We start from the raw sequence: 22,199 nt of genomic DNA on the forward strand, positions 1-22,199 counted from the left end.
CCCCACCACTCAGTGCGGTAGATCGGGGTCCCCACCCTCCGGGCTAAGGACTGGCGCCTCCGGTCAGGTCAGTGGTGGCCTTAGATTAGAAATAAAGTGCACAATAAATGTAATGTGTTTGAATCATCCCCGAAACCATCCCCCCACCCACCCCAGGTCTGTGGAAAAATTGTCTCCCATGAAACCAGTCCTTGGCGTTGCAGGCCATGGGGTCACAAAGAGTCAGACACGACTTAGCTGTTGAACAACGACACGTGGCCGAGCAGGGATTTGAACCAGGAGCCACTTCAGAGACTGACTAGGATCGCTCAGGTTGCTCTGAGGTGGTAGCTGCTGCCCCAGGTGTGGGCATGAAGGGTCTCTGGGGAGAGAGGGAAGGCGGCTGACAGGAAGTCATGATGACTGGGGTGGGGGCGCGGCAATGAAGTCGGGGTCTTAGAAGCTCAGGGAAGAACCCCAGCTTGAGAAGAAGTAGACCATCTGACTGAGGGACTACCTCACTGGCAGGATAACTTCTTAGGAATTAAACTCTACCCGCAGCTCCCCCTCAGGAGGGTTCCGCCCTCGGGAGGAGGCTGTGAGCTCACCTGCCCACCCCCTCCCTGGCTCCCTAGGACAGCCCCGTCACTCCAAGACTCCCCCAGGAGTCCGGGGCACAGAGGGCTCGGTGCAGCCCCTTGAACCACCCAGAGTCCTGAGAAAACGGCACTGGGCAGGTGCTTTGGGAGACCCTCCAAATCCTTCATTCAAAAACTTCAAGCTTGTCCCTTGCCAGACTTGTCACTGGAACTGTTGGAAAAGACGAACATTGATAGACACAAGCTTGGCTTCTTAAGCCGCAGAGCGGAGCTACTAATGAGCAGAGAGAAACAAAACCCAACCCAAGGCAGCCTGAGGGGGGAGGAGAAGAAAGGGCTTGGATCACCCACAGCCTGACTCATCAGTTTTCCCGGTGATCAAGAGTCGACAGCGTTTTGACAGACGCCAGGCGCGGTAGTATGTGCCTGGTTGGATGAGAGGCAGGCAATAGCATTTGGGAGCCCATTGCTGCTTTTTTGACCAACACACACGCCCGTGCGCGCACACACGCACACACACCTACCCCACCCCCACTCCCATTTCCTAAATCTCTGAAAACTTCATGGAGTTTTAATATAGTTTGGTGCCATTAAAATGTCATGTTATTTAAATAATTTTGTTTCATTGTGAGAGTAATACATGATTGTGGAGAAACTTTCTAAGTATTGGGGTTTGAGGGGAAAGCAAAGAAAAAATGCTTCTAGTTTTCTCACGTGGAAGCAGCTGCAGTCAGCATTTTACCTTTTATTTTTATTTTTTTTGCATAGTTGAGGTCAGTCTCTGTCCTATTTTCATCCTTTTTTCTTCAGTTAAGGAGGAAAGACATGCTTATATTAAAATGTTACAGCACACTTGTAAACAGTATTTTTAAATATCATGTTCTAATATGTGGAAACATCATTTTGAGTTCAAGCTAAGATGGCGGAGCATTTTTAACATGTCTTGAAAGGCATGCACTCTTTCAAGTTATCCAGTTCTACCTCCAAAGCGAAGATTTTACTGATGATGAAGTGGAAAAATTAAAGACCTCACAATATGCTAATCCTTTTACTACCCTCTTCCTCCTGCTTTTATTCCAAAATTCCTTTATCAGATGTTAGAAAACCTGAACTACTTTGGAACTGAACATGTCCGTGTGATTGTCTACTCTGCCCCTTCCTTACCAACTTGCCATCCCCATGGTTGTGAGACAAGTTATGTCCAGGTCACTTTTCTCTCTGGTTATTTCCTCATTTTACTTCCTTTCTGAGTATGACTGCATGTTATAATTTTTCAGTTGTCAGCGTCTCTGCTGAGATCAGCTGAGAAAGTAGGGCCATGCTGAACTCAGTTTTGGGAATTCACACCCTGTGTGTTACGTGGCCAGGATGCTGCCGTGAGTGCTCAATCTTACAGACATGGGCTGGCTCTTTCTCCAGAATGTGGTGCACAGTCAGGTGTAGTTTGGGTTCCTTTGAGCTGACTCTGTTGCATAGAGCAGATTATTTCAGGGGCAGGATTGAATATTTTGAGCTTTCCCAGGTGGTAAAACAAGTATTAAAGAAATATGCATGAGATCTAATATTTGTAACCTTACCCATGCCCATACCTTTCTTGTAAGCATGAGGCAGTGGGTGAGGAATAATAACAGCTAATGTTTCTGAGCTCATACTGTGTGCCCAGCATTAGGGCCAGTGTCTTCATGGGTTAACTAGTTGAATGCTATTAGCTTCTCCACTTCATAAATGGAAAAACCTGAGGCTATGAGATGGTAGGTAACTTGCTCAAGGGGATTTGAACTTAAGCAACCGATCTTCTGGGCTTCCCAAGTGGTCAGTGGGTAAAGAACCTGTCTGCAATACAGGATGATGCTGGAGATATCAGTTTGATTGCTGGGTTGGGAAGATCCCCTGGAGAAGGGCACGACAACCCACTCCATTATTCTTGCCTGGAGAATCCCATGGACAGAGGAGCCTGGTGAGCTACAGTCCATAGGACTCATAGAGTCAGACATGATTGAAGTGACTGAGCATAGCACAGTGCAACCAGTCTCCCAAAAAGATTGCACTGACAATTCAAATGTGTTCTGTAGTTTGTGGAACTGTTTTTTAAATTATCATTTTCTAATATTGGAATACCTAGGTTAATATCAAGATGCATGTATTTGAGGTTTCATGAGAAAGGGCTCTGGCTTTTGTGGTTTTAGTTTGTTCCTATTTAGGGACAGCTTGCTTCAGCCCAGCTGGTGCAGACTTCTCTTTTAGAAAAAGGCAGAGCCCTGTCCTCTTGGGGCTGCATGTAGTTCCTGGGAGCCTCTGAAGTCCCTTAGGAAGCCTGGCTTTTCCCCAGTGAACTCCTTTAGAGCGAAGGTAGGAAATGTGTTCCAGTTGAGTTTTAGAATGGCTCTAGCAGTAAGAGCCTAGGGTTGGCTTTCTCCAGCGTCCCTGCGCCTCAAGTAGAGTTCATGACACAGGAAGCCATGCCCGGCCCTTTCCCCAGGTCCAGCAGAGAAGCAGCACTCTTGTGCTTGGTTAGGACTGATTCCCTATGTATTTCTCCAAACTCTGCTCCTACCATGGAGGGAAATTCAACCCATTTCCAGAAAGTTCTTCCTGCCTCCACCCAGAGTAACCTCTGAAGAGTTTGCCTGGACTTTGGCTTTTAAAATTTTTGAGTGAAAAATAAGAGAAGTCTTTCATAAGGTCAAGCTCTGTTTATACTCCTACAGAATGTTCAAATAAGGAAAAGGAGGCCATGAGGAACCCAGGACAGGACCTGGGCCGGAAGTGGGGGTGGTGGGGCTGGCTGAGCTGAGGTAACAGACCAAAGTGTAAAGACAGTGGAAACTGTTGAAACTTGGAAGCGGCCTCCATGGTTGGCTGTTGAGATTGTCATGTTCAGGTTAACCCCCATCTCATTCATTCTAGTTTGTGAGTGTGGAGGGACTCCCTGATTCAGAACAAACTTTCCCGTGTAATCCCCAGATCTAGAACTCATGATTCAGGCTGTCTGCTTCTCTTACTACTTACACTGAAATCAGGAGACAGGAAACCAGAGAAGCATTTGCTTTAATCTTTCTTTTTCATATTTATTATTACTCCTACCTACTGAAGCACAGTAAAGTCTGTATAATTACCTTGCTTTCTCGTGTGTGTGTGTGGTTTAGTCTCCTTTGTAGCATTTCTCAGAAACTATTGATGGAAAAAAAAGTGAGAAGTTTGGCTTGTTTATACTTAACTGGTTAGCCTCACAGAGTGAGGTATAAGAAAAAAAAATTGGTGAAAAATAGTTTAACTTCTTGAACACCCATGGCTTCCCAATGTCATAGTAAAGAAAAAAAATGTCTTTCATTTAATTTTCCTCCCCCTCATTTTCCTCACCAGGCTATCTTTCCCGTGGATGGTGTTGTCCCTGTTATACAGCTAACTGTATGTTGTGGAAGTCTTACACACTGTACATTTCAGGACTGTAGTTTGTTTTTTATTGATTTATTTTTGCATGCAACAAAAATCCCAAGGCTAGTTAATAGCCTGCCATGAGGCTTCAGGAAGATGTCAACAGAAGCAATATGTTGACACTAACTGAAATCCTCCATCGGGAAAAATTTGTTTTCTACACAGGCTGCAGCTGGAAAAATCTGAAGAGCCCTGTAAAATCACGAATGCTAATAAAGTATGTTTTTCATTTAATGAATATTTATTGGGCACCTTTTTTATGTGCCAGGACCTGTTCTGAGTGCCAAGGATACAAAAGTGAACAAAACCGACAATGCCCCTATGCTCTTGGTGGGAAGAGACAGACAGGAAACAAGTAAATGGATTAATTAGTGGTGAAGTCATTTCACAAGGTGATAAATGCCATGGAGAAAGCAGAGTGATGGGTAGAGAGGGACAGTGGGTTACCATAGCAAGGTGACCAGGGAAGGCTTCTCAGAGGAGGTGACTTTTGAGACTCAAAGGATGAAGGGAGTTACGAGAATATACATGGCAGAGACTCAAATTGACTTCAGATTAGATCTATAACAGGCTTGTATCCTGGAAGCAACAGATGAAAATCCACATCATGCCCGAGGAGTGTGTGTTGGATGCATTTTCTATTATGCAAAACTCAACCCATTTTGGGTTTCTGTGACTCACCATTACTTCCTGCATCACTTCACTGATCGTGTTCTTTTCCGAGGCTGCCCAGCTCCAGTCTTGCTAGCTGGCTTTTCTGTGTTGAAATGGATGTGACTTTTGCAGTTAGAAGATCTAAGTGTTCTCTCAGTGTCCACGTGCTGGGCTGGGGTTGGGTGGGGTCAGAGGTGATATTAATAGAAATCCGGAGGAGAAGGAGAGCCTTCCCCATCCTCTCCTGGAGTCATCTGAGAGAGATGAGGACCATGCCGAAACAGAGACCCTAGTCTCTCTGTGTAGCACGTGGCTTTAGTAAATTGTGATGAACATGGAAACTTCCTTGGGGCTATGGAGAGCATTCTCTGCATAATCTAGCAAAAAGAAAAACCATTTGACCCTCTCGTCCTCAAACAACTTGAAATTTAAATTGTATGTATTTATTTTTAAAGACGATGTATTAGCATTGTTCAAAATTCAACCAAGAAAACATGCAGTGTTAAGTCACCCATTCTTGACTTCTGGGACAACCAAATACCCTTCTGTAATATAGAGATATTTTATATATGTCTACAAGCGAAAGGGGGAGGATAGTCTTTTCCCCCTTTATTAAACATATGTTATATATGTGTATACATGTAGATATACATATTTAACATAGCATTTTGAACATATAATACATAATATATTTGAACATATAATACATAAAAAGCTTTCTAATTCTTTTTATTGCTAAATAGCATTTATTGTTTGCACTATAGTTTACTTAACTGGATCCCTATTGCTGGACATTTAGGTTGTTTCAGTCCTTTGTCGGAACACACGATGTTGTAGTAAGTACCTGTTACATGTATCATTTCACATATATACTAAGGGCTGTGGGGTCTAAGGATATGTGTTCTATAATTTTGGTAGATGATGCCAAATTACCTTCCAGGGAAGTCTTACTCTCACCAACAATGAAGCATATCTCTTTAAACCCAGCATCTCTAGTTATTGGGACAAGCTTCAGTGTTGGCCACTCAAGGTAGCTTGTTCAGGAAACTGGGAAATCCTGGCAAAAGTACACATTGGCAATTTAAAGAAAAAAAAAAAAAAACAGCAATTTCCCTGCCATAGTTCCAAGTTCTGGAGAGAATACTGATGCCTTATCTCCAAGGGATCTAGTAAATAAATCTGTATTGACCCAAATAAGATCTTTCTAGCCCCTACTCTTCTGCATCCACCATGCTCCAGAAATAAATAAGCTCCAGTAACAACTACACGGTGGCTCCTAACTCACTCAAAGTGGATGAGTGATGTGAGTAAATAAAAAGTCTGTTTTTATTTACTTTTAAATTTTAAAGCAAATCCAAGACACTGTGTCATTTCACTCATACATATTTTATTATGCATGTCTAAGAAACTATGATCATTTCTTTATATCACCACAACCATAAAGCTGTTATCACAAATATTAATAGGAAAATTATAATTCTTTAGAATTATCTAATAGTGAAAGAGGAGAGTGAAAAGGTTGGCTTGAAGCTCAACATTCAGAAAACAAAGATCATAGCATCTGGTCCCATCACTTCATGGGAAATAGATGGAAAAACAGTGGAAACAGTGTCAGACTTTATTTTTTGGGGCTCCAAAATCACTGCAGATGCTGATTGCAGCCATGAAATTAAAAGACACTTACTCCTTGGAAGGAAAGTTATGACCAACCTTGATAATATATTAAAAAGCAGAGACATTACTTTGCCAACAAAGGTCCATCTAGTCAAGGCTATGGTTTTTCCCGTGGTCATGTATGGATGTGAGAGTTGGACTGTGAAGAAAGCTGATCGCCGAGGAATTGATGCTTTTGAACTGTGGTGTTGGAGAAGACTCTTGAGAGTCCCTTATACCGCAAGGAGATCCAACCAGTCCATTCTAAGGGAGATCGATCCTGGGTATTCATTGGAAGGACTGATGCTAAAGCTGAAGCTGCAATACTTTGGCCACCTCATGTGACGAGTTGACTCACTGGAAAAGACTCTGATGCTGGGAAAGGTTGGGGGCGGGAGGAGAAGGGGACGACAGAGAATGAGATGGCTGGATGGCATCACCGACTCTGTGGACATGAGTTTGAGTGTACTCCGGGAGTTGGTGATGGACAGGGAGGCCTGGCGTGCTGTGATTCATGGGGTCGCGGAGAGTCGGACACGACTGAGCGACTGAACTGAATAACAAGTCCATATAACTAAATTTTCCTGATTGACTCAAGAATGTCTTTTTAAAATTGTTTTCTTCAAATTGGTATCTGAACAAGATCCTAAAATGACATTGAGGTTGGTCTGTTTCTCTGAATCTGTGTGACCTCCTCTTGTCATTTGATTTACCTCCATTGACTTTTAGAGGAAGGGAAGTCTGTGGTCCTGTGGAATGTCTCATATTGCGGATTTGGCTGTTCACATCCTTGTGGTACCATTTAGCTTGTTCCTCTACCCCTTCTGTTTCCTAATGCTAAATGGATGTTAGCACTAAAGGCTTATCAGATTTGGCTTCAGCTTTATGGGCAAGAATGCTTCATAGGTGTTTCTTCCAAATGATGGGTTTTATATGATCAATTCGTCAACAGAGATCTGAACAGCATGTTTTCTTCTCCTGACTCTAACTTCTATCAATCTTATTTTTATTTTTATCTGACTTCTCTTTCCTTCTATACACCCACTTTCAAAGAACCAGATCAGCTGTATGCATTTGAGCTGATTAATAAAGAATGTGAATTAGAGATGGGAAGATAGGAGCCTGGCAAGTCCACACTTGGTCAGTACCTCCCCAAGGTCTCCCTTGGCTCACCGTTCTCTGTAGGCCAGAGTCTCTAACAGAACTTTCCCTGATGATGGAAATGCTCTCTATCTACACTCACAATATGATAACCACTAGCCATATATGGATAGTTATTCCTTGAAATGTGACTCATTTGGCTGAGAAAGTGAATTTTTAATTAGATTTAAGTAGCCCTGTGTGGCTACTGGATACCATATTGGATGGTGCAGCTGTAGACTCATTTTTCAATGACTTGAGGTACAGACCTTTCCCAACTCCCTTGGGACCTAAATATTGCTTTTCCTTTTTTAAAAGTCATATTTAATGTATTTAGTTACATTGATTTTTCCAGAGCTGCCACTGAAGCTGCAGTTCACATGCTTCTCATGAGCTACCAGTTACACCAAATCCACCTGGGTTTGACTCAGAACAGATGATGGAAGGAAGTTGCCATCACAGGACAGGTCCAGATCCTGAGTGCATGCAGGATACAATTCCATCTGCCAAACTGATAAGGATCCTATGGTTAAACAGCAAAAACGTGCTCGCCGCCAGGATGTGCGGCACAGGCATGTTATAGCTCAGTAGATGTGTGAATGTAGACTTTGAAAAGAATCTCAGGTGCCAGTTGTTGTTTTTTTTTTAATTATATGCCCAGTGTAACTGATGTCCACAGTGGTAGAGAGATGAATGAATATAGATGCTATATCTGGATGTTTTCAAACTGACAAAATGCTGAACGTCTTCACTTTGAAAAGCATTGTATTGTTTGGGGCAGAGGGGTGGGTACAGAGACGATTAGGACATGGTGCCTACCCAAGAGGAGCTTGTAATCTAGTAATAGATTATTATCCATCGAGTATTGATTATGTGCTAAGCATTGTTCATAATTCTTATCTGATCCTACAACAACTGTGTATAAGGAAGGCATTATGAGTTTTAGAGATGAGGAGATTGAGGCCCAGGGAGCTTCAGTAAGCTACTAGCTCAGAGTAACCCAGCTACTGGAAGGGTAGAGCCAGGATGCAAACCTGAGACTGAACTACCCCTCAGTTTCCCCAGGGTTAGGGTAATAGTCTCCTGAGGAGCCTTCCTATCCATGTTTCAAACCACACCTTCTCACCGTGTCACTCCTATGCTCAAAGCCCTGCTGTGGCTCCCTGTCTCTTACCAGAGTAAGAGGCAAAATCCTTACACAGCCCAACAAGAACCTATGTGATCCACCCTATTACCTTGCTGTCCACTCCCTTCTACCTCGCTTGTTTTGCTCAGGTCATACTGGTCTGCTCTCCTTTTAGGGTCTTTGCACCAATGGGTTACTCTTCTAAGAGCATGTTTTGTTCAGATACCTAAGTGACTTGCTCCAGAATCTCCTGCAAGTCTCTAAATAAGCGTCACCTTCTAATGAAGCTTACATTGAACACGCATCTTCCATCTCATTTTATTTGGACCTGTATCACCTGCTTACATATTTTTTAAATATCGACGTATAGTTGATTTATAACTTTGTATTAATTTCCTGTGTACAGCAAAGTGATTCAATTTACATGTATAAATCGATTCTTTGTCAGATTTTGTTCCTTTATAGATTATTGTGAGATATTGAATGTAGTTCCCTATGATATAAAATACCTGCTGGTGTATTTTATAGCTTTATAACTTGTTGTTAATTATCATTTTGCCCCTCACCCCAAGCATGCACATGAATATAAGTTCTATAAGGGCAGAATCTTCCTGCCATTTGTTCACTGCCATTTTGCAAACATCTAGAATGTGCCAGAATAATACAGTGGATGTTCAGTAGATATTTATTGACAGAAGATGAATGAAGTTCAGGAATGTCCACTTTCAAAGCCACACTTATATTTGATGTGTAAACAAGTACCTACTTGTTTAGGCCTTCTAAGTTGTCCTGGTTACTTTAAAACACATAGCCATGCAGACTCACATAGGTAAATCAGAGTAACCCATGCAAATATCTGTCAAACTGACTGCCTTCAGTTTTAAGATCACTTGGCATAGCACTAATGAAGCTGTCACTGTAGCATCTCATAAGGCCTACGTGGTCAGAAATTGTGGACAGTGGGCTTCCACATATAAGGATACTGCCCCAGCACTGAGAGTGACCCTGTGTGTGTGCCTGCACAGCTTTGTCCCCTACAAAAGCAGAAATACCGAGCTTGTCATCACTGGCCTTGTTGAAGCCTGAGACACGAGCCGATGATTAAGGAAAGCAGCACCTGTCAGTGTGCATAGTGAGAAGAAAGGATGTAGTCTTAGGATTAAACAGTAAGTTTTGCCACCCTGACATTCAAATTATTTAATGGAAGTTTTATTTCGTTTTTAAAAAACAGGTTATTCTCGGTGAAAATTTGGCCTCCAATTGTCCAGAGGTTATCTATGAAATCAAAGAAGAAACACCTGTTTTCTACAAGCTTGTTCCTCATCCTAAGAAGAATATCTACATCTATCTAACAGCTGGAAAAGAGGTAGGCAGAAATACTAGTTACCATTTCTGTCTTATGAATACAAACTGATGATTGATGTCATTATCCAATGGTAAAGCTTGTAGTTTGAACTACTGAGTTTAAACACTGCTGCAAGCTTTGAGAAGACCTGCAGTTGTTCACAGGCATGGAATTAAAAACCTTACTGTCATAAGTAAGCAAGAAATATTACCTATTTAGACAATTTTATTATTGGCTATATTTCCAATGCCAAGTTTTTCAGAGAAGTGTGTGCTTGCAAATGGGTGCATAATCAGCAAGGTAACTGAATTTACACATTTATCATGTGGGCATTGAACGGTTAGATGAATTTATGAATATGCCCAATGGGATTGGCTTTGGAATTTGGGGTTAATATCAGGCCACAGTCTCATACACATTCATGAACCAGGAAATATATGGCACCCACCCTCCCTCTCTTAATTTATCTGGCTGTTTTAGTTTTTCTTCTTGCTTCTGCTTACTGAAATAAAAAGGATGCCTTTTTACATTTTCTTCAGTTTTAAAGTGCTTTCACCAAGGGAAAGAGTAGGGGAACTAATTATTATTGAGTTCCTACTGATGCTGTACTAGTTACTATTCCAAAGGGAGTCTCTCTAGATGCGTTGAATTGTACACACAAACACACCAACCCCCAAATATAATAAACAACACTAACACAATCTGTCAATAATGTAGTGAGGTAAAAATTACCCTTGCTTTGTATATGAAGAATCTAGGACTCAGGCTAAATGTCTTCTCAAGGATATGTATATATAGGGCCTTGTCAGGGGGAGGACTTAAATTCTACCCCGATCTTAAAGCCCATGATTGTTGTTCAGTCACTAAGTCATGTCCAACTCTTGCAGTCCTATGGACTGCAGCACGCCAGGCTTCCCTGTCCTTCACTGCCTCTCGGAGTTTGCTCAGACTCGTGTCTATTGAGTCAGTAATGGCATTCAACCATCTCATCCTCTGCCACCCGCTTCTTCTCCTGCCCTCAATGTTTCCCAGCGTCAGGGTCTTTTCCAGCAAGTCAGTTCTTCACATCAGGTGGCCAAAATATTGGAGCTTCAGCTTCAGCATCCGTTCTTCCAGTGAATATTTGGGGTTGATTCCCTTTAGGATTGACTGGTTGGACCTCCTTGTAGTCCAAGGGACTCTCAAGAGTCTTCTCCAGCACCACAGTTTGAAAGCATCAGTTCTTCAGTGCTCAGCCTTCTTTATGGTCCAACTCTCAAATCCATTCATGACTACTAGAAAAACCATAGCTTTGACTCTATAGACCTTTGTTGGCAAAGTGATGTCTCTGCTTTTTAATACACTGTCAAAGCCCATAATAAGTGGGATCAACCCCAAATCTGTGAAAACCAAACATTCTTTCATGGTTGTTTTGACTCATGACCATTTGAATATACAAAGTACAAAGATAACTGAGACTTAATAATTACATGATGAATGTAACTTGCTCTTAGCTCACCCCCATTTTTCATTCTTTTCCTCTCCATTATTCTAAGCAGAGCCAGCAATGACATCAATCTCCTTGTACTGGCCAAGTCGCAGAGATGATGTGCAAGCCATTTAGAGCTTCTGACTTTCCTAAAAAGGCCATATTGCTCTTTGCATGTTGAAAAGGCAGCTATTGAAAATGACCACATTGAGATGGCCAGTGAATCTCATATACCTTTGTTCTTCACCATACAGAACCTTTGCAAACAGCTTGCTTCAACATTTAAACACTGTCTATTATATTTCTTCCCCCAGGGCTCCCATAGTTGAAAGATTTTTGTCTACTCAACAAACTGCATTTATTAAGTAACAGTTCCCATTCTCAGGCTTTATTTATCAAGGGCATCTCAAAACAGCCACTCAGAGCGCTGACTGTGCTGCCACAGGGAGCTGATAAAATTCCAGCTCAAAGCAAAGACACTTGTAGCCTTGCTTAGTTTGTGCATGTTTTTGCAATCAGCTTTTTGAAACATCGCAAATAGCTCATAAATCCTTCACCCAAATCCCAGACTGTAGGCCGAGAACTACCAGTAGTTGATAGATCCTCACTTTCTGAAGGTGAAGCGTTCTAGTCTGGCCATTCAAAGCGTGAAGACCTGGGAAGAGTTTTCTACTGGGCATTAAAGCTGGCTGTTCTTACTTTCTTCACTTAGATTCACTGCTGGAGTTCCTATTAGTAAGACTCTAGTCTTCTGGTTGAGCCAAGATAGGCCCTACAGAGGCAAAACCCAAGGAAGATCCTTCCTCAACTCTTGGGGAGATAGGAACAGACAAACTGAAATGCCCTGGTACATCCATAGAACCCCTGGTCATTAAAAACACCCACATGGGGATAGCTGCATTGTTGTGGAATAACCCCTATAATGTGTTAAGTTAGAGAAGCAGGTCCAGTGTAGGAGTTGTGGTGGCCTTTCTTTAACGTGGGCTTCCCTGGTGGCTCACACAGTAAAGAATCTGTCTACAATGCAGGAGAGCCAGGTTTAGTCCCTGGGTTGGGAAGATCCCCTGGAGATGGAAACGGCTACCCACTCCAGTATTCTTGCCTGGGAAATCTCTTGGACACAAGGAGCCTGACAGGCTACAGTCCATGGGGTTGCAAAGAGTTGGACAGCACTGAGCGACTAACACTTTCACTTTTTTTTTCTGAGTAGTTCTCATAGAATGTTCTGGAGACTCATTTTGTACTAAATGTTCTGAGAAAAAGTGGTCCTGGGAGCAGATGTTACCTACTGTATCCCTCCTAGAGTATCATCACCAGAGCATTCAAACGCTCTCAGAAGCCTTGTGCTAAGGAAACCTAGTTTGCTTTTTCCCTGTGAGGTTTCACATGTTTGTTGGACCGTGGAAAGTTTTTCCAATGTAGCAGCAAGAACCAACATTTACTGAGTGTGTGTTATGTGCTGGGCAACATTGGTAATAACCCTGAGAAGTCATGTCACAGATGAGAAAACAAGGTCAGAGAGATTCCGTGATGTTTGTGAAGATACCCCAGAATTACAAAGATGTCCTGTGAGCTACAAGGAAGTATCCACATTCTGATTAATTTCGGCTCAGGTTGGTGGCCTGCCCGCTGCATCTGTCAGCCACCCTGGGAACTGTGAGATGATGGGTGTGGTTATTCCCCACAAAGTCAACTTAGAATGGACTGTTCATTAGAATGGACTCAGAATAGACTCTGCTTTTCTCACAAACTCCTTCTAGAACTCTCTGTTTCTCTGTATGATTTAAGAAGTTACTTATGGTCTCCAGCAGGTGCAACTTCCTGGCTCTGGTTCTACAGGTTTCCTGACTACCTGCTGTGGGATTTTGCCTGCAAAAATGTGCCGTGTGAGGCTCAGGTCCTCTCTGCCTCCCCCGACCCTGCTTGGAGGCTCGGCCTGCCTTTGGGGCCTGGGTTTGCCCATCACCATCTCCCTCTCTGGGGGCTGCTATTTCCTGACAACTGGAAGAGGCAGCTCCAGGGGCTGAGAATGATTGGAAAACTCCTCTTATTTCTTTTATTTTCACCTTCAGTGGAGGGAGTGTGAGCAGTGAGCGGGGAGCTGAGGTGATGGAATATCCCTGAGAGGGGTGTGGGAGGGTGGTCCTCATTTCCATGCCAGGTCTCAACCTCCTGCTGACACGTGGGGTCAGAGCCTGTTGCTTTCCCCTGATGCTCATCTCCAAGGTGCTGTTGACTGTCGCTGTCTGAAAACCAGGTGACCTGATTCCATGATCTTGGAAATCACTATTAGCAGATCAGAAAGCTATGTACCAGGCTCACCTGTGAGAACTCTTTAAAAATACAGATTCCTAGGCCCCTGCCCCAGTCCTGCTCAACTTGAGTCTCAGCGGCAGGGGGTCTGGGAATCTGCTCTTTCAAAAGCTCCTCCGGGAGATGCTGATAAACTGCTCCATACCCTAGGACTTGAGAACCACTGCCCGATGTCATTACACAGACATTCAGCATTTGAGTTGATAAATGTCTCCTCATGGCCCTTCATCAGATAAGGTGTTGGAGTTTTTCTGGTGTTGCTTATAATTCCATCTGAACTGTCATCATCTTTATTTTTAGGTGAGGAGAATTCGTGTTGCGAACTGCGGTAAACATAAATCCTGTTGGGAGTGTTTAGCAGCAACAGACCCTCACTGCGGTTGGTGCCATTCGCTACAAAGGTATTGCCTGAGTTTTCTCACCGACTTGCAATTTGGAAACAGTGTGATGTGGCTGCACACTTGTTGCCCTACTTTAAGGATCCATTCCAATGACCTGGGGGAACTGATCTCGGCACCCACTAAAATATCATTGTGTAATCCAAATTCATTCTCGGGGATGTTCCCAGCCACAGTGGTGTTACTGAAATCATTTGACCTGGATGGCTGAGAGGCTCCCCAACCTGGAAGGGTAGGGGGAGTTGGAGGTGGGGGAGAGGGCATAAGTTGGGGCTGTCAGTTTTTCTTTTACTTTCTGCAGAGTTCTCCAAGACTAGAAAGAGAGAGAGAGAGAGACAGAGGTTCTCCCTCAGCGGAGATAAAAGAATAGGCATGTTTGAAATGTTTCAAATGAATCCTCATGATGTCACGTATTCGGTTGGCTCCGCGGAAGCCTGATTATTGATGATGTGGTCTCCTGATGCGCGGTACAGCTGTGCACAGGCCTGATGGGCAGTCATAGTCTCCGGGCAGAATCTGCCCAGCTCGGTCTTGAATTACGATGTTCACGACCCATCCAGGCTCAGGGCGACTTGTAGCAGCTTCCTCGCCATGGCAGCTCCTAGTGTCGCTGGGACCGGCCTGGTTGGATTCACTGTTGCCATGGCAACCCAGTACTCAGGCTCTGCTATAGAAGTGAGGAGAGGAGAGCCTGCTGCAGCTCAGGCAGAGGGAAAAAACACACACACACCGTAACAGTGTCTGTCAGTTTGGTGCTTTCAGTTTTTAAAGGTGAAAAAGGATAAGAAAGAGTAGAACAGGGGCAGAGAAGCTGAAGGCTAAACAAGGGGCAATTTGGGGAACGAAAAGAAGACTGAGAAAGAGAATCCGGGATGCTTTTGTGGGGAGGAAGGCAAGAGGAATGACGGGGAGGGGGGAAATACATTATAAGCAAGAGGTTCAGGAAACAAAAATATGGGGATGGAATTAATTAAGAGTTCATGGAGGAAGTCTGAAGCTGAGATGCAGCAAGATGCATAATTGCCCTTGCCTTTCGCTGAGCTTCCTTACCGGGCTGTTGCCGTCAGAATCACCGGCAGACAAAAGAAGCAGGGCCAGGAAGAGTCTCATGAATAATTGTAATTGGGTAGGAACGTTTTCTTCTTGTGGCTTGCCTAAGACTAGACTTGAAGAAAATTAACTGACCACGAACAGACCTGTATCTTCCCACACCCACTAAGCATTTTGCTATAATCTTTCCAACCCTTTCCACTGATGTAGGTTCTCTGGGTTTGCAGAGCTCTGTGCAGGAGTTAATTCAGTAACAGTGGTGGAGCTGGTGGCGATGGTCACAGTGGTGATGTGATTAAATAGCTGCATGTAGCTAGTGGCCACTCTATGGGCAAACACAGGTCTGGCATTCATAGGAGATGTCTGAATTGCAGATGTGAATTTGGGGGGTTAGTAGTGTTCAGATGACACACGTCGTGAAGTCGTAAGACCAGTGAGGGAGGGGGCATAGGTTGAGGAGAGGAGTAGTTGGAGAACTGAGCTTTGAGCTCAGTGAGCATTGGTGCAGGGTTTAGGGGTCAGGAAGATGAAGAAGAAGTAGATCTGAGGAGAGAACAGCCAGAAAGAAGAGGAAAAAACTAAAGAAGGTGGCTTCTTGGAGGCCCAGGGAAGAAAGGAGGAGGGCAGTGGTCCATCGCGCCAGATTGTGCCGAGATGTCAAGCAAGAAAAGAGAATGGAACCACTGGACTTAGCAGGTGATTACTGCCGACTGTGACAAGGACAGGAAGTAGTGATAAAACTGTAAAGAGAAAACGAGAAGAGGATGGAGCGGAGACAACTCTTTCGAGGAGCTTTGCTGAGAAAGACAGCGGAAACACGGAGCAGACGTTGCAGGAAAATGTGAAGTCCAGAGAGCTGTTTTTTAAGATACATGAAATAACCGTGTTTTTGTGCTGCTGGGAAAGTTCCAGTCATGTGGGAGAAGCTGACCATACAGGAGAGAGAAGAGAATTGTGGGGTGTTGTCTTTCTGCAAATGAAAGAACCAGTGGGGGGCCCAGCCTCAGCCAGGAGCATGGGACCCTTCATCCTTGGTCGTGGGAGGGCAGGAGGAAAATACGGGCTCAGGAGCAGCTCAGTGGTGGAAGCGTATGCAGTGTCTTTTCATGTGACTTTGCATTATTTTCAGGAATGTATGATGAGTGAGTGAGGTGCGGGAGGAAGCCCTGGAGTTGGAAGGGAGAAGTGAGAGAAGGTGTGGAACAGAATGGACGAGAGAACAGAGCTGGGAAATGAAGAGCAATTGCCAGACAGTATCAGGGTGCATGTGAGGTCCGTGGTCTTGCTTTTGAGGTGAGAGCAGTAAGCCTGGTTCTGCTTTCACAAGCCACGTTTGGCACTGTGGGCACAGGGGTAGGACAGGGGAGAGTTAGATTTAGCCAGAGATGGGACTGGTGGCTCAGTGGTAAAGAATCTGCCTGAAATATAGGAGACACAAGATCAATTCCTGGGTGGGGAAGATCCCCTGGAGGAGGGCATGGCAACCCACTCCAGTACTCTTGCCTGGAAAATTCCCATGGACAGAGGAGCCTAGCAGGCTACAGTCTATGGGGTCACAAAGAGTTGGAGACGACTGAAGCAGCAGGGAATTTTCAAGAGAGGAAAGTGGGGTCCAGGAGCTGAGGGTGCCTGATGATATGGATTTGGATACTTACAATTGTGGACCCTAGGCTCCAAGCTGGAAGTGAGCTCTAAGGAGGGAAGTGAGGATGGGCGTGAGGGATGGGAAAAGGTAGCCAGCTCTGGCCAGGGGAGATTGTTTTGGGGTTTAAGACTTGTGGGACCTGGGGAACTGGAGAAGAGGAAGTGGTCGGACTATGGGGAACTTGAAATTAAGGTCATGGAGTAGGCAGAGTTATTGGTCCTGACAAGGTCTGGGGTGGGATTCTGTAACTGAAGTAGGATGGAGGACAAGATCTTTGGCAGAGAGGGTGGGAACTGAGGGGTCACAGTGCTCGATGGGCCAGTCATCAAGAAGGACTATGAAACAATTTTGGAGGGACTGAGGAGCAAGATATTCAAAAAAAAGAAAGGAATTGCCTGCAGGCTGCATGGTCTGTGGATGGTTGTGACAAGGTGGGGCTTGGGGGCCTCTGGCCCAATGGCTTGAGCTTCAGAGCTGGGGTGTGGGGAGCAGGCTTGGAAAGAAAGGAAGAATCATCCTAAAGAGGCAGCAAGACACAAGGGGGGACCCTTATGATGAGGGAAAGGAAGCAACCAGCCCTTGGTGGGCTGCAGGAATCAGCGTCCTCAGGGAGAGCCTGGTTTCAGGATGAACAAAACAGTGAAGGGAACAGTTGGAGAAGTTGAAGACTCCAGGGATTTTATTGATGATGGGCTATGATAAAGGAGTTCCAGCCTTCTAGAAAAGGCTGCTCATAGCTTCCCCTGCTTCTGCTCTTGTTCCCTTACCCCTGCCCCAAGAGGAGTGGGCTTTTAAAAATCTTAAGCAGATCATTTTATTCCCAGCTTAAAAACCTCCACTAGCCTCCATTGTAGAATTCAGTCTGACTCCCTCACTCATGGGACCTGAATACAGAGCTTCTAAGAATCAGGTCCTTGGTCACTTGGCCCTTTCTTTCTAACTTAAGAACATGCCAGGTTTGTTCCTCCCACAGGGACTTTTCACCAGCTGTTTCCTCGGTCTAGAAAATTCTTCCCCAAATCTTGCCACAGTTGGTTCTTTCTTCCTCATCAGGGGCCAGCACACACGTCTTCCCTCTACCAGTGACCCAGTCTGAAGTAGCCTCACCTCACTCCCACTGACATCACTGTTTTATTTTATTCCTGGCCCCGTCACTCCCTGGCTTCCCTGTTGGCTCAGTGATGAAGAATATGCCGTGAGACCTGGGTTCAATCCCAGAGTCAGGAAGATCCCCTGGAGAGGAAATGGAAACCCACTCCAGTATTCTTGCCTGGAGAATCCCATGGACAGAAGAGCCTTGTGAGCTACAGTCCATGGGGTCACAAAGCAACTACCGCACACACACACATCACTACCTGAATGATCTTCCTTCTCTGCCTCTTCCTTTATTAAAATGTAAATTGCTTGGGAGCCCTGTCTTGTTCATGACCATATCCCCAGAATCTAGAACAGTGCTTGGCATATGGTCCGATCCAATCCGTCGCTCAGTCGTGTCCGACTCTTTGCGACCCCGTGGACTGTAGCCTAACCAGGCTTCTCTGTCCATGGGATTCTCCAGGCAAGAATACTGGAGTGGGTTACCGTTTCCTTCTCCAGGGATATGGTAGGTGGCATATGGTAGGTGCTTTAAATATGCATGTTAAATGAATGGAGATTGAGTGGTTGGGAAAGTCTACCAATGGCAGGCTGAGACGTGTTACGTATGATTAAAACATTCCAGGTTTGTGAACTGATGGCCCTTCCCAGCCATGTCAGATCACTTGGTTTCAAACTGGCTTGCTTCTGGCCTAAGATGAAATAAAACTAAGCCTCATATCTGTGACTCATGTTAAGCTCCCAGTACCATTCAAAATTAGGAATTCTAAAGGGGGATGTTTTCTTATAACTGTAGAGCATCCCACTGTGTTTATTTTAAATGTCACAGATTTATTTAGAAAAATAATTTGTTTTCTCTGTTGAGAAGGTTGAGTTTTATTACATACATGTCTAGAAAGTGGATGTGTTGGGGGGGGTAGTGTGCAAGAAAATGATCTTAGCTTCCTTTGGATCGAGTGTGAAGAATGGGCATCCAGTATAAGCTGATAAAAAGCAATTAGAAAAACAATGAGCTCAAAAAAGTATAGTATTTTATTGTTGGAACCTCAGATCCAACCTATGCTGAATTTTTCTGTGTGGGTGGAAAGTGAGTTTTTGCAGGCTGAATATCTTGGGTTTGGAAGCAGCTTCTCAGTTTCTCCCATATTGCAAAGCATAGCACATGTGTTCAGTTATGGATTTCCACAAAACTGGCAGTCCTGAACCAATGAACGGGTGAGGTTCCAAAAGTTCATTTGCAAATTTGTTTGGCACTCCGAATGCATTTTTCCCATAGAAACAATGTCATAAATTAAGGGCTGATTCCCAAGTCAGCCCACAAAATTCAATTTATTTAATTTCAATAAATATTTATTGAATATCTACCAAGAACTCAATGTGGGAAGTGACATAACTAGGTGATACTGGGAGAAATCAGATGCCATTCTTGGCCTTAAAGAATTTACATGCCAGCGAAAGAGACAGATCCATCACTGGCCAAAGTTCATTCAGTCATACATCGCATCAACAGATTTCCTGAACACCTACTGTGTGCTTGGGATACAGTTCTTTCTTGCCCACATGGAGCTTGCATCCTAGTGAGGGATAAAAAAAGAAAGCGAAAAGCAAAGTTGCTCAGTCATGTCCAACTCTTTGCGACCCCATGAACTGTAGCCTGCCAGGCTCCTCCATCCATGGGATTTTCCAGGCAAGAATACTGGAGTGGGTTGCCATTTCCTTCTCCAGGGAATCTTCCTGAACCAGGGATTGAACCCGGGTCTCCTGCACTGCAGGCAGAGTCTTTACCATCTGAGCCACCAGGGAAGCCCAGTGAGGGACAGATACAGTATTATTAGTCAGGTCTGTTCCAGTAATACTGTGTTAACCAACAGATTCTTAGTGGTTTACAAGAACAAAAATTTGTTTTTCTTGCTCATGGTTCAGCTCCAGTGGAGGGTGGGGGTGGGAAGGTGACTCTTTGTCAAGTTGTAGGTGGAGAGTTTGGTTCAGATCTGCTTCACATGTCTCTCGTCCTGCATGTACTAGGCAGACAGCAGAAGTGCAAGAACCCAAGCTAAACTCTATGGTGCATTCAGAGCCTCCACTCATGTCATGTTTGCTGATGTTCCGTAGGCAAGCCAGCCACATAGCCAAGCCCGACATCAGTGAGGTAGGGATACACACTCCACCTGCTCTGCTGCTGCTGCTAAGTCACTTCAGTCGTGTCCGACTCTATGTGACCCCATAGACAGAAGCCCACCAGGCTCCCCCATCCCTGGGATTCTCCAGGCAAGAACACTGGAGTGGGTTGCCATTTCCTTCTCCAATGTGTGAAAGTGAAAAGTGAAAGTGAAGTCGCTCAGTCGTCTCCGACCCTTAGCAACCGCACGGACTGCAGTCTGCCAGGCTCCTCCATCCATGGGATTTTCTAGGCACAGGAGAGACTGCAGAACTGGGAGCAATGATTCAGTCTACCCCAATAAGTGAAGGGGTTTCCAATCTACTAATCTTGGTAAGTAAATAGAGAGTAATAGTGTTTAGCGCAGAGGAAGTGGAGGATTCCCTGGAGGCACATAAAAAATCTAAATAATAAATAGCACATGTTGGTGAGGATGTGGAAAAAGTGGAACCCTTGAACACTGCTGGTGAGAATGTAAATTGGTGCAGCCATGATGGGAAACATTGTAGAGGTTCCTCAGGAAATTGAAAATAGAACCATCACATGATCCAGCAGTGCCACACCTAGGTATTCTTCTGAAGAAAATGAGCACTGATTCAAAAAGATACGTGCGTTCCTATGTTCATTGCAGTGTTATTCACAATAGACAAGATGCCGAAGCCACCTAAGTATCCTTTGATGGGTGAGTGTATAAAGAAGCTGCAGCATATGTACACAATGGACTACTCCTCAGACATTTAAGGCATGAAATCCTGCCGTTCACAGCAGCATGGGTGGACTGAGAGGGTATTAAGTGAAATAAGTCAGGCAGAGAAAGACACATATTGCGTGGATCTCACTTGTATGTGGAATCTGAAAACACATGAACAAAAATGGCAGAGTCGTAGACTCTGGAAACAGAGTCGTAGGTACAGAAACAAACAGGTGGTTGCCTGAGAGGAGGGGGTTAGGGAGAGAGGTGAAATGGGTGAGGGAGATCAAGAGGCACAGACTTTCAGCACAAAATAAGTGAGTCATGGGAGTGAAATGTACAGCTGGAGAATATATGGCAATAATTAATAATAATTAGTAGTAGTGATTATAAAATGGAATAATGATTAATGATAATAATATGAATGACTTTGTACGGTGGCAGATGGTACCAGGACTTGTCGTGTGACTGTTTTATAATGTATGGAAATATCAAATCACTGTATTGTGCACCCGGATCTAACACAGTGTTATAGGTCAGTTATCCTTCCAGTAAAAAGACAACCACAGGTTCAGTGAAGATGAATCAGTCAATCCAAGAAAAGAAAGTTAAGCTTAAGGTCACAGAAGGCTTCCTGGAGGAAGGGATGTCCAAGCTGAGCTTGAAGTGTGAGCATCAGAGAGCGTCCGGGCAAAGAGAGAGGCGGTGGAGGAAACTGAGGGACAGGCCAGGCCAAGGCTGGGAGCTGGAGGGGCACTGGCCTGACAGGCAGGATGGAGAAAGGGTCTGGTCTGAGGAGCGTTAGTTAATGTGGACAGACAGGGGTGGGGGAGAACGAGTCTCATAGCCCATGTTAAAGATCTGAATTTTCCTGGAAAGGTTTTGGGAAGCCATTCCAGGGTTTCCATCAGAAGGCAGACTAGATCACTTGTGTGGTGTAGAACAAGCATTCTGGCACAAGACAGACCAGAGAAGACACCGCTGGAAACCTGCAGATCACTGAGAAGGTGGTTGTAAACCAGCAAGAGACTGGAGACTGAATTAGAGAGATGATCGTGGGGATGGAGAGAAGCAGGTGGATTTAAGAGCTGGCTGGAAGGTAGAATTGACAGGACTTAGTGATTAATTGGATTCCTCCCTTGAGTCTGACACACTAAAAATAGGGCCATAAAATGAAAAATAAAATATCACGGTGGCCACTGTTTTTCTGGAAGATGTATTCTTTCTCTCTCGATCTAAGTCCTCACAAAGAAAGTAATGCTACCCAAGCCTACACTGGATGCCTGCTGTGTCTCAGGCCTTGTACTTGGCACTGGGTGGGAAGCCAGAGGATGGGTACCTAAGTTAGATGGAGAAGGACTTCTGAGAGATGTGGAGCTGGGTCTCGGGTCCTGGGACTTTGCTGTTGAAATGATAGGGGAAAGAGTGCAAGTATCTGGCTTGGGTACCA

The 22,199-nt window shown here is 44.4% G+C and overlaps 1 protein-coding gene across 2 annotated transcripts in view; it reads left to right on the forward strand.

Moving 5' to 3' along the window:
- The window catches only part of PLXNC1 (plexin C1), a 155,095-nt gene that overhangs the window by 24,884 nt on the left and 108,012 nt on the right, over nt 1–22,199 (forward strand). For both annotated transcript variants that reach the window (XM_055395469.2, XM_055395470.2), the window contains exons 3-4: nt 9,818–9,952; nt 14,013–14,113. In XM_055395469.2, the coding sequence (XP_055251444.2) occupies nt 9,818–9,952; nt 14,013–14,113 (236 nt within the window). The remainder of the gene's footprint in view (nt 1–9,817; nt 9,953–14,012; nt 14,114–22,199) is intronic.

Source organism: Moschus berezovskii, chromosome 6 (assembly GCF_049115385.1).
Source record: "Moschus berezovskii isolate FMDL1 chromosome 6, NW_MosBer_1.0, whole genome shotgun sequence".
Classification (NCBI taxonomy): Eukaryota; Metazoa; Chordata; class Mammalia; order Artiodactyla; family Moschidae; genus Moschus; species Moschus berezovskii.